Source organism: Lepidochelys kempii, chromosome 2 (genome assembly GCF_965140265.1).
Source record: "Lepidochelys kempii isolate rLepKem1 chromosome 2, rLepKem1.hap2, whole genome shotgun sequence".
Lineage (NCBI taxonomy): Eukaryota > Metazoa > Chordata > Testudines > Cheloniidae > Lepidochelys > Lepidochelys kempii.
The window spans coordinates 34,017,817-34,030,340 of record NC_133257.1 but is presented as its reverse complement, the minus strand read 5'-3'; the positions used below and the strand labels follow the sequence as shown (position 1 = coordinate 34,030,340).

Sequence of the window (12,524 nt, the reverse complement as noted above, 5' to 3'; positions counted from 1 at the left end):
TATCTCAGGCTTCTAATTTTATTGACATAATTGTGCCAATAATATGTGTTTCTTAATAGTTATTGTGTATTGGTATGTATTTAGTAATTAAATTACATCTTTTTTTCTGTGTATAATCAGTATATGTTATTTCACTGTAACGTGCTACATGAAATTTGCTGAAATGTTAGTGACTAGAAGGAAATTTGCTTACATCATCATATACAGTAGGACTTCAATCATTTACACTTTGGTATGTGTGAAAACTATGGCATGTGGGATAACAAAGTGGTGGACTCTCCACTTCTCAGAAAAGATTTAATAGCAGAATCCTATAGTGATATATCATAATAATTATTACTTTTAACAAAACGTACTACAGAACATTTAGTTGTATTGTATAAAGCATTATCATAAATAATTTGACTTAAGTTCATACATGCTGATCAGATAAATGAAATACAGTGCATTTTGGGATGTGTCATCTTCTATTTTTATTATATTTGTTAACTCGTGCATTTATGGCATTCAGTCATTCAATCATACATAGTGGAAAGTAGTGAGGTTCTCCCATGTATCAGTACATTACTACCCACGTACAAAGAAAGCTGCAAGAAAAAAAATATAGTTTAATATACAACATCTCAGTACATCCTATTTTATGTTGTCTATTAATACTGATTATAATTAATAAATCTCATACTGGAAAATAAACTCTTGAAGACTTAAGCCTTAGTTCACAGAGAAAAAAGTCACTACAGATACTTTCATCACCTACACATTCTGATTAACATTTACACACTGTTACTAAAGTACTGTGGTCACTATTAACAAACTAAGCAATTTACTCAGTGCCAATAATAAACATAGCTTTCCATATACTTAGAATAGGGCATGACTGTCGTAATACTATGGTGTCTGATGGGAAATATTGCCTTTTTAGTTGTGACCAGGGTACATGGTAAACCCTACAATTTAAATTTCTGTGGAAAAACTTGTATGTGGTCATGTAATTAAAGATGGTATCATAATGAATAAAACATAAGAAGAACAGTCATACTGAGTCAGGCCAATGGCTCATCTAGCCCAGCATCTTGTCTTCCAATTGTGGCCAGTGCCAAAAGCTTGAGAGGGAGTGAACAGAACAGGGCACTTTATGGAATGATGCATCCCCTCTGATCCAGTCATCACTTCCTCCAGTCAGATATTTAGGGACATGCAGAGCTTGGGGTTGAGTGCCTGACCATCTTGGCAAGTAGCTGTTGATGGACCTATCCTCCATGACCTTATCTAATTTTTTTTAACACAGTTATACTTTTGGACTTCAGAACATCCCTTGACAATGAGTTCCACAGGTTGACACTGTTGTGTGAAGAGGCCTTTCCTTTTGTGTGTATTAAACCTGCTGCCCATTAACTTCATTGGGTGACTTCATGTGTGTGTTGTATTATGTGAAGGGGTAAATAACACCTTCCACACCATTTATGATTTTATACACCTCTGTCATACCCACACTCAGTCATCTCTTTTCTAAGCTGAATAGTCCCAGTCATTTTAATCTCTCCTCATATGGAAGCTGTCCCATCCCCCTGATCATTTTTTGTTGACCTTCTCCTTACTTTTTCCAAGTCTAGTATTTTAGAGGTGGGGCAACCAGAACTGCATGGTGTTCAAGGTGTGAGCATAAACTTAGATGATATGGTATTATCATGTTTTCTGTCTTCTCATCTATTGATTTCCCAGTGATTCCTAATATTCTGTTAGTGCTTTTGTCTGCTGCTACATGTTGAGTGGATGTTTTCAGAGAACTATCCACGATGACTCCAGATCTCTTTCTTGATTGGTAATAGCTAATTTAGATCCCATCACTTTGTAAGTACAGCTGGGATAATATTTCCAATGTGCATTACTTTGCACTTATCAACATTGAATTTCAGCTGCCATTTTGTTGCCCAGCACCCAGTTTAGTGAGAGCCCTTTGTAACTCTTTGAAGTCAGTTTGCGATTTTTGAATAATTTTGAATCGTCTGTAAATCTTGACAATTCACTATTCACCATCTTTTCCAGATCATTTATGAATGTGTTGAACAGCACAGGTTCCAGTGCAGTTCCTGGGGGAACCCCGCTATTTACCACTTTCCATTGTGAAAACTGGCCATTTATTCCCACCCTTTGTTTCCTATCTTTTAATCAGTTAGTGATTCATCAGAGGCCCTTCCCTCTTAGCCCATGACTCCTTATTTTGCTTGAGAGCCTTTGGTGAGGGGCCTTGTCAAAGGCTTTCTGAATGTCCAAGTACACTATGTCAACTGGCTCACCCTTATCAACATATTTATTGACAATGCGCCACCCCCACCCCAAGAATTCAAATATATTGGCGAGGCATGATTTCCCTTTACAAAACCCCCCAACATATCATGTTCATCTATGGGTCTGATAGTTCTGTTCTTTACTAGGGTTTCAAACAGTTTACCTGGTATTGAAGTTAGACTTACTGGCCTGTACTTGCAAGGATTGCCTCTGGAGCCTTTTAAAAAATTCAGCATTACATTAGCTATTTGCCATTTATGTGGTGGAGAGGCTAGTTAGTAGTTATTGAATTTCATATTTGAGTTCCTTCAGAACTCTTGGGTGAATACAGTCTGGTCCTGGTGACTTATTATTGCTTAATTTATCAATTTGTTCCAAAACCTCAAGGTTTTGGTACACACAATGGGGGCAAATTAATTTTGCAGAGGCAACCTTAATTCTGGCATTTCCTAACTTTTGAGTGCTTGACTTTGCAACCTTAATAATGTTCTTTTAATGCAGGTTTTTAGTGTATAATTTCTGAGGGTTTTAAAAAAGCAAACTAGGGGAAAAAACCCACACCATTCAATCACATGGCATCATATACTGACACCCAGATGGTCATCCCTAGAGCTGGAACCTTTAGAACCACTGCACAGACTTCTACCACTTGAACTAATGGAGTAACTGATAGCAATAGCAGATTGTCATCCTCTATATGGACCAGCACTAGAAGTGACAAGACACACACACACTTTGTCAATGGATTTCATAGATATTTGCTGACAGCAGAGGAATGTGCTGTAGTGTGCACAGACTCTTTGGCCCTTCCCTCTGAGCCTGATGCCTTCTGCCCTGCTCCCTCCAACCTGTCTCTGTCCCAGTCCTGTCTCTTTCCCACACCTGGATCCTGGCCCAGTCCCATCTCCTTTCGTACCCAGTCCTAGTCTCCACTCCTCAGGCTTCTCTTTCCAGTCTTCTTGACCAGCCAGTTCTAGTTTCTCATTATTCATTCATTATTTGAGTCCCAGTTTTTCCCCTCCTAGTCTCTTCCTCACACTCAGCCGCAGTCTCCTTGCCTAACCAGTCCCAGTTTACCCTTCCCAGCTCCTTGTCTGATATTTCTTCCTTTCCTGCCACGGGCTCCTAGTTCTAGTTTCCCTCCCTTGGGTCTTGAACCAACCTGAGTTTCCCTCCCCACAATCTTCCCACATTCTTTCCCCAGTCTCCCCCTCCCTGGCTCCTTGTTCCAGTCTTCTTGTCCATCCAGTCCCCCCACATTCCAGCTCCTTGTCAGGTCTGCTTCTCTTTTCACCCACCCCAGTCCTCTCAGTGGCATCTAGTCATGGTCTCCTTAGTCATCCAGTCCCACTCTCCTTCTCCCTCCAGCTCCTTATCCAATGTGCATGTTCCCCCCTAAAAGACTCCCAGTCATTCCCCCTCCCATTTCCCTTACTGGCTACTAGTTGCAGTCTCCCAGTCTCATCAGAGTCCTTGACCCAATCTACTTCTTTCCCTCCTCCTAGTGGGTTTAGCTTTTGTCCCCTCCGCATAAGATCAGAGTGCTCCTTGTCCTAGGTGCCAGCAGGGGGTCAGAGAGACACAAAGAGAGGCTTTCTGCTCTCAGTTCCAGTGTGTGGCCTGGAAGAGCTGAGAGCAGCCATTACAGGGAAAGTCCTTCTGAGCTTCTGTAGCCCTGGGCTGGAGATTGGTCAGTTGCTCTGTGGGGACGGCCTATGCACATTCTGGTGAGCACGAGGAGCTGTGATAGGCTCGAGCATGCTCAGCAGAGATGGAATCTTGGGAGATTTTTAGCTGCTAAAATCAAAGAAATCGGTACTGAAAATCTACAAAGGTTTATTATTTGGTCAAATTTGGGTGGATTTGCCCAGGGATGAAAAAAGGCACATCCCTGACACAAACACTATCCCTCCCTCCCCCAGGCCAAATTTCAAATGCTTGCTGCAGGACATGGGGGAACTACAACTGTTAAAAAAAAGTTGTCTTGAGTTTTTGAATTTGGGCAAAACCTTTTTGGAAACAGCTAAATTATAATTTCCCCAAATAATTCAACCTGGGGCAGATGCCCAGCATGGAAAATTTTAGCCTGAAAGACTAAAGTTTGGCAAAATTATAAGCAACTGAAAACAGGGTCTTAGAAAGAGAAGTGTCAGGCAACTTAATAATAGACAGTACTACAAGCCCCACCTCGAATACAGTTGGGTGCAAAAACAGGGAAAGTGTAGAATGAAAAATCACCCTACCTTTTTTTTGCTTAACTTTTTAAATTGAAAAGCACTAACCTGCTCTATATTTGGTTGCAAAATGCAGGGTGTGTGTGTGTGTGTGGCAAGAGACTTTTAGCTATTTCTTTTTTCTGTTTTTTTTTCCTTTAATTTCAGTGGAAATTGAAAAATGAAAATGTTCATGAAAAGCTTGAAATTTGAAAAATGTTTACCTGCTTTAATTCTAAGCAATGTAACTACAGTAAAGTTAAGTCATGCACATTGCAACAATAATATAAATACAGTTTAATTAATGTATCGTGTTTTCAAGTAAGTATGTGTGTGCACGTAAAAACCTAACTACATTACGAGTATTATGAAGCTTTTTGTGTTTGAATTAGAATCTGAATTGGAATCTAACACTGGATGCTGCACAATGGGCCTGATTCAAAGTTTATTAAAAGCAGTGGAAAGACTGCCATTGACTTAACAATGAGTGCCCAATGTGTGCAATAGTTGAACGGATTCAACAGCTAAAATCTCTTCTCTTAACTCAAGATAAAAATATTCTGTAGCTAGTGTCAGTGTTTTTTCTCACATGTTTAGTGGAACACTAAATCCTATTGCTTGAAAGATTCAATAAAACCTTGAATCAGCACAGCAGAAACCTGCACACTGGCTGCAAATAAATCATTATCCTTGGGCTTTTCCCTATCTTGTGGGGATTTTTACACTATGGAAACTGAAACGAAGTTTTAATTGATTCTGGCCCCCTTAATATTAGACCACTTCTGTGAAGTTACATGATTGTGATAGCATCTCAGCTCACAAATCAGACTGCAGGATGTCTAATCCTCAGACAAGTCTGCCTGCTGAAAATGGTGTTGAGGAGTATAGAGGGGTTCAGAGTTATTTTAGTTTATCATGAGAGCCAGTTGTGAGAAGCAGATGTGAGAGGCTGGACAGAGATACCAATGCAAAAGACCAGGTGGCAGCATGAAATAATACTGTAGATTATATTGCTTTTTAAGATTCCTAAGGCTCCGGATAAAACGTGGCAATCCCCAATCCTGCAAGATACTGATCATTTCCTGTAAGGTGTTGCGCAACCTCAATTCCATTGAGTTTGATTCTTCATTGGCTTTCATCTTGTGCAGTCATTTATACCTGTTCAATGTAGGTGTAAAGTGCTGTCTTTCTGATCTGGGAGAGATGTTCACCCATTTTACACAGGTGTAAATGACTATATGGGCTGCAAGGCAGTGAAGAATTAGGTCCGTTGACTTTAGTGGGAGTTAAGGAGGCACATCAGATCACAGAATCAATCCTTAAATGTGGATTAAATGTTTTTTTCCTACATGTAGTGGTTAGTGTCATCTGTAGTCATTGTTAGGAAATCGTTTCCCCAAATTTCCATTGACTCAATAGCTAATTGAAGCTATGTCTAAGGCAGCTCTAAAACATTTGTGTTTCTTGCCTATAAAAAACATGAATGTAAAGAAATGAACTATTATCAAGCAACTTGAAAATAACCTAAAATTAAATTTTCATTAATCTCTTTTGGATTGTTTATACTTCAGAATTCTTCTGCTCTAATAATGTAATTTTGTTTTACAATTATGTTCCTTTGGGCATTTGCAGATTCTGTTTTTGAAATTTATCCAGTGTTAATGACCTAATGGCCTTTTCAAATCATACTACAGCATTGCTATAATGTGGCTGGATTGGAATGAGTTTGTGGCTGCCAACAGACTAAGATTTAAAGAAATAGCTTAATGAATAACACATTAAAATAAATATTTTGGGTTCTCCATGAGATTTTCAAGATTTATGGTGGGATCTGTGTCAGGAGATTTGTGCTTTCCACCGGGTACATCTCAAAGGAAAACACAGAGCCATTTTTTCAGACTATTGTTTCCAAAATTATATCTTCATTTGGGATTTTCTTTCAGAAACCAAATCTTAGACTCACAATCTGGATGAGAAAGCCTCTTCAGAGTTTATGACTTTATAGTAGCTTGGCTAGTGGGCTAGTCTTTGATTACTGTATGCTCAGACTAATGACAAAAATAAGCTTTTAATAAAGGGATGTTAAAGAACCACTTCACCGAGCTGGTGGGAAATGATGAAGCTGCTGAAATGTAAGTGTTCAGATCAATATAATCGTGTCATAATCTCATTCTGGCCAGAGCTGCTGCTCTTGTTGTTATTATTTTGATGTGAAGTTAGCCTGGAGAGAGAGAGACAGAGAGATTTAACCCCTCCCACCCCAATCTCTCATATGACAGACAAAAATGTCTATGGCCCTGATTCAGCGAAGTATGTAAAGTACATGCTTAAAATTAAGTGCCTAAGTGTACTTGTTTTCAAGCATCAAATACTGATTATGTGTGTCTTACTTACATGAGTAGGCCTTACTCATATGAGCCATTCAGTTGGCATCAAAGTGACTATTTGTGTGACTAAGGCTACAGGATAAAGCCCTATGACACTGTGAGGGCAAGAAAGGATAGAGTGAAAAGTCTTAATTAAACACCTTAGCATTTGCCCTCCCGCCAATGAATCTGAGGGATTAAGAGGAAGAGCTGATGCTCAGCTGACTCTTAACTACAGGTTTGAATTCTCTGTGTGCTGAAAACATGTGCCCAAGAAAAAGTAGAAAGGGAAGAAGTGTGGTTTGAGCCCATAGACAGTCATTAGTGGCTCAATCCTGTGAGATGCTGAGTACCTCCACTGGCAACTCCTTTCTGTTGTTCTACAGAGGGCACGCTTTAATTCAAATGCCAGCTATCTAGAATAAGGTAACAATTATTGTAAAATTGACAGAAATATGCAGGGCATTTCTGTGACATGTTTACAGTCATTTGAAAAAATAAATACTGGCTTCAGTGTTTTCCTGGGTTTCTAAATGAAAAATTTAGTTTAAAAAAATGCCAAAATGAGTTATGTGACACTAAGACCTCTGTAGCAAAATACAGACAGACTGTTAAACATATTTCAACTCCCTCAGCGTCATTTGTGGCTGATAAACAGTCACATAGGAGTGAAAGGTTCACTGACTGTCACCCATTTATGGTCCAAGCTCTGCTGGTGCCACTCTGGCCAGGCCAACAGGGTTCAGCTTGAGCTTTCCATGCTATTTTTTCCTGAAAAACTCAGGTCATGACCTTGTAAAAGCTGTGACTCAGAATTCTGACTTATTTCACCAGTTTAAATAGCATCGTGATAGGCACAAAGAGGTTTTATTTTAGTGCTACCACAATATCAATGTTAAATAATGATAACTAGTAAAGAAATTGTCTCATTTTGTACAAGTACGGGGCTGCAGTATTGTGAACCTTGCCTGTGATGTAATCACAAGCACATCACCTTATGCTATCAGACTAAATAATTGTTTCTGCTAAAGGAGAATGGATGATTTATGGTACAAGACACGTATTCCTTTCATTTGTGGGTAGCCCTTACATATTCAATGCCTCTTTATTCCATGAGTAGTTCACTCATCAGGAACCCTAGTTCAGTTATTAGGATTATTTTACTCTAATTAAACAAATTAAAAGATGTTGCATCTTCCACATGCTGTTTCCCCAGTATATTATCTGTTTAGATTGTTTATCTTGATTTGGAGCTCCTTTAGGCAGGTTGTTTGCCTTCTCTTTGTATTGTAAATCATCAGCCACCCTGCTGCTGTGGAAGAAACAATTAATAATATTTGTATTATCCTTATGTCAGAGAGGAAACCACCAAACTCAGCTATGTTCCCCTTTGGTAGCCAACAGCTCATTTTCATGAGTTCTTTCCAAATCATTACAGTTCTAAACAGACCTGGGATAAATCTGTTCCCAAATACTGAACCTGCTAGCTTAGTGACCCACGAAAGAATTGAGCTCACAGAAAATGTCACATCGCAATGCAGGCTTGATCTGGAAAAATGTTGAATTGGCTTCAATGGGAGCTGCAGGTGCTCTCATAGTCAGGCCAGATATGCAGAGGCCAATAGAGCTGATGATAGTATAAAGGAAATGGTTCATGGCTGGTTGGCTCAGGAGTTTGATGATGGAGCCTTTAACTACTGAAGTACTAGATTAAAGAGGGGAGAACCTGACATCACTCTAGCATGTGTCTTCTTTGCTGGAGGTGAGGCTGCTGCAAGATCAAAGTAAAGGAGGGAGGGTGGTTAGAAAAGGATGAAAAATGGAAGATATCAGAAAATCTGCCAAAAAGGGCTGAATTTTTACATGGCGGTTTCATCACTGATGTTTAATTAAACTCCCTATAGACTCCTCAGTGCTAAGTGGTTCAGTTTGTTTTCAGTGAAAATTTGCTCAACAAGGGAAAAAGCAAAGGATGTTGTTTTGCTGAGTAGAGACTGGAGCCAAGCCACAATCTTTGTATCTGAATTTCAACCTTCCCGCCTTCAAAATTTGAAGTTGTTGGTATTCTTGGTTTTGATTTAACTCATTATAGAACTGGGCCCGAGTTTGGTTTCCAGAAAGCATTACCCCTGCTTCCTTCCCCCCCCTTCCATCCCCAATGTGCATGTGTGATCCTCTCAAGGGTTTTTCTTTGGTCCATTACATAGCTGTGAAATTTGCATCAAGGCAGCTCCCACCTATATTTGTCTCTTGGAGTGTGAGCTAGGTCCATTTCTAATTCTACATTTCAGTTTTGAATCAATCCCCCATAGTTAATGGAAGCCCCTTTGAGACCTATTCCTTTACCATGCTCACTATCTTGTCATACTAAATGATCATTGATATTATGGGAAGTTATGTGATTGGTGATTAGAGAACTGGACTGGTAGTCTGGAACTCTGGGTTCTAATCTCATCTCTGCCACTGACTTGTAATGTATCCTGGGACAAATTACTTAACCTTTTTGACGCAATTTCCTTATATTACCTATAATACCTCACAGGAGTGTTGTGAGCATTATTAATGTTTGTAAAGAGTTTCCAGCATTTAAAGCATTATATGATTATTCCACAAAAGTTAAACTCATTATTTTATTCTCATACAAACTCTCTTTTTGGGACATAGTATTAAATTATTATAAACAAAATTATTTAATTTCTCAAATAGATAAATGAACATTATACTTAAAAGCAATGTGCGTTATAAACCAAAGACTATTAAGTGCAATATCCCCAACATTGTATGTAGTTGCTGGAATTGTATGATTATACTTCTGAATAAACTATACAAATAAACCAAATCAATTTGCTTTTGCTAAACAAATGTTAAAAATTCTACAATGGGAATTCTCAACTGATGACTGAGAAGCCTTTTGGGACAGTTTAAAATGCATTATTTTGCTTTGTTTCTTTGTTGAATATACTTTAAATATCTAAGTAATTTGATTTGTGAACCTGTGTTTAAAGTTACTGATTCCATGGAAATGTTAAAAGTCCAGTAAATTGATGAGTACCAGTTTTATTTCTTCCCTTATGTGATTAGTAACTTGAAATACTAAATTTACTTTATTGTAGGTAATCCCTATGGACAAATGACTCAATTAGATTTTTACCCATAAATTTCCTTTTTCCGAACAAATAGAATCCAGGAGCTTGGAAGACGCATAGACTCATAGACTTTAAAGCCAGAAGGGACCATCATGATCATCTAGTCAGACCTCCTGTACATTGCAGACCACAAAACCTCACCCACCCACTCCTGTAATAGACCCCTAACCCATTGGTAAAGACATGCCACTGAGTCCCGTGGATAAAGCTCTGCTGGAAGATTTTGGAATGCAGGTTTCCATGCAGATTTGTGGATTAACTATCCAACAACTCCAAGGGGAAGTTTCCAAAAATTACAAAAAAAGAACAATACCAATCATAAATTGAACCTTGAATTATTCCAAGCTCTGTGCCAACTGCATACCAAAAGGAGAAGAGGCCCTAAGGCTAATTTATTCTGCAGCTACAGGAATGCAAATATTTAGGTAAGAACAGAACCAGTTAATTCTAACACATAAGAATCCATCAGCCCAGAGGAGGAGTTAGTTGCTGAAAATTAGTCAGCAGCAGAAAAAAAGTGGGAAGGACAGAGAAATTAAGGGTTAAAGGCACCTTGAAGGACCTAATTACCAAAGGCAGATGTCTTTATATTCAGCTTATAGTGGTGTGCTGCTTGAAAAATCTTGTAATGAAATGCTCTGGGACCGTTCACTCCAGCCCAGTTGATTTGAACCATTCTGGTATTGCAAAGAAGCTGCACACCCAACTGTGTATGTTTTGCTTCTCTGGAGCAAAACAAAGCAGCCAAAGAGTACAATGGATTTGTTCCTGTCATAGATCTGGTAGAGTACCCTGATACCTGAAAAGAGGGCTCTGCCAGAGACATCTCTGATCATGACTCTGATGTACCTAGACATTGTCACTTTAGATACTATGTGGAATTGCTATGGCCTGGAGAATGGACAAAAAGAGAACTTATTTTTCAAAACAGGTTTTGTTTGACCTAATGTTGCGTTTTAGGGCCCATCTTACATCTAGGGAATGTAATTTGTACTTATTGGGGCATGCACGTTTAGAACTTAAAGATGGAAGGGAGATGTGGAAAGCCAAGATACCCCTGCTACCCACTTTGGGGTGGAATTTCTGGGCTGTGTGGAGTGCTGCTTTATTGGACAGAAAATGGTTCCTTTACTGCCAGGGCATGAAGCCTAGTAGCAAAATTTAATTTTGATGGGAGAATTTAAGATTAACTAACTTTATTGAAGTAAACAATGCAAATGCTTGATACCACAAGAGGAAATTATTAATCTGCTATGGTCTAAAGTCTTTTTTCCAGAGTGTTAAATGAGTTCATGTAAACCAACAAATCCTTTGATATAATCCCAAACTACAATTTTGGAACTTCTTGTTTTTAAGGAAAATTTGGTTATAAGGCAGAAAAAGTGATCTTCTATGTCTCTTTGTTGTATATCAGCTAATTGAACTAGTACAAAGGAGTTTATCTCAGACCAGTTATGAGCCCATGTAGCATAACCTGTGTTGAAAGATCTGTTACTGTACTGCACACGTGCAGAAACAGGATTCTGTGGCACTGAATGCCCACATATTTCATGCCAGGATAAGGTCCATTTCTGCTGTGACAATAACAACTTTCCCTACTCAAACAAGGCAGATAATGAGTCTGTTATACTCGTTTTTACCACACTGCCAATTATAATATTTCAGATTTCATATGCAGGATGACAGAGACAGGTATTTTACTCTGTAATGGGCCTCCTGGTGAGCCCATAGTGCTGAGATTCGCACATTCCCCTGGGTTACTGAGCTCACCTGCCTCTCAAAGAAAGCACAAGTGATCCACACCTTGTTGCCTGCAACATCTGTAAAGTGAGCAAGCACCAGGGAGAAGCAGCCCTCTCAATCTGAAACAACCTCCTCACATTCCTTCTCCTCCTTCTGTCTTTCTGCCTTATCCTCTTTTGCTCGTCCCTTCTCTTCTGTTAGTCAGGCAGACCTTCATTGTTCCCAGTTAATAAATATTCATGTTCTATAATTTCTAGACCGAGAAAGCTATTGTCTAATCATGGGACATATTCCTACTGCCACAGTCATGGACATTATATGGTGAACTACACATAAGCTTTAGCAAGTAAGAGGTGGAAGAGAAATGTTTATTGAATCATCATGTCTAGTTGTTGACATATTGTGTAAATTGAGATTTGAGTGCATTAATTTAGGTTTGATTATTCATAAGCCATACAAGTATATTTGCATCAACTTTAAGTGAGTCAAACAAAATGTTATATTTCAAATTCTACTTACACTTGGAGATAGCTCATGCATTTCCAGTGAGGGCTAGTCGTTGAAATGATATTGCGTGTTGGCATGGTTCCCAAAAGACCTCTGGTTAACGGGCATCAGGTTGAATTACTACACTTTTAGCATTTAGATTTTATAGAATTTGATTTGACAGTCTTAAATGAATAAAGTTAAGCAAGCCAAACATATCTGCATTCTTTTAATAGAAGTTAAATATTTGTTTTATATCTTGTTTTATATTTGTTATATTT

At 38.7% G+C, this 12,524-nt stretch overlaps 1 protein-coding gene across 2 annotated transcripts in view; it reads right to left on the bottom strand.

The window, feature by feature from the left end:
• Positions 1-12,524, bottom strand: part of ANGPT1 (angiopoietin 1) — a 212,699-nt gene that overhangs the window by 21,581 nt on the left and 178,594 nt on the right. The window contains exon 8 of one of the 2 annotated variants that reach the window (XM_073330324.1): positions 371-587. The exons of the other annotated variant lie outside the window; for it this stretch is intronic. Within the exon in view, the coding sequence (XP_073186425.1) occupies positions 557-587 (31 nt within the window). The 3' untranslated portion in view covers positions 371-556. Of the gene's footprint in view, positions 1-370; positions 588-12,524 lie in introns of those variants that run through there. 2 annotated transcript variants of the gene reach the window in all.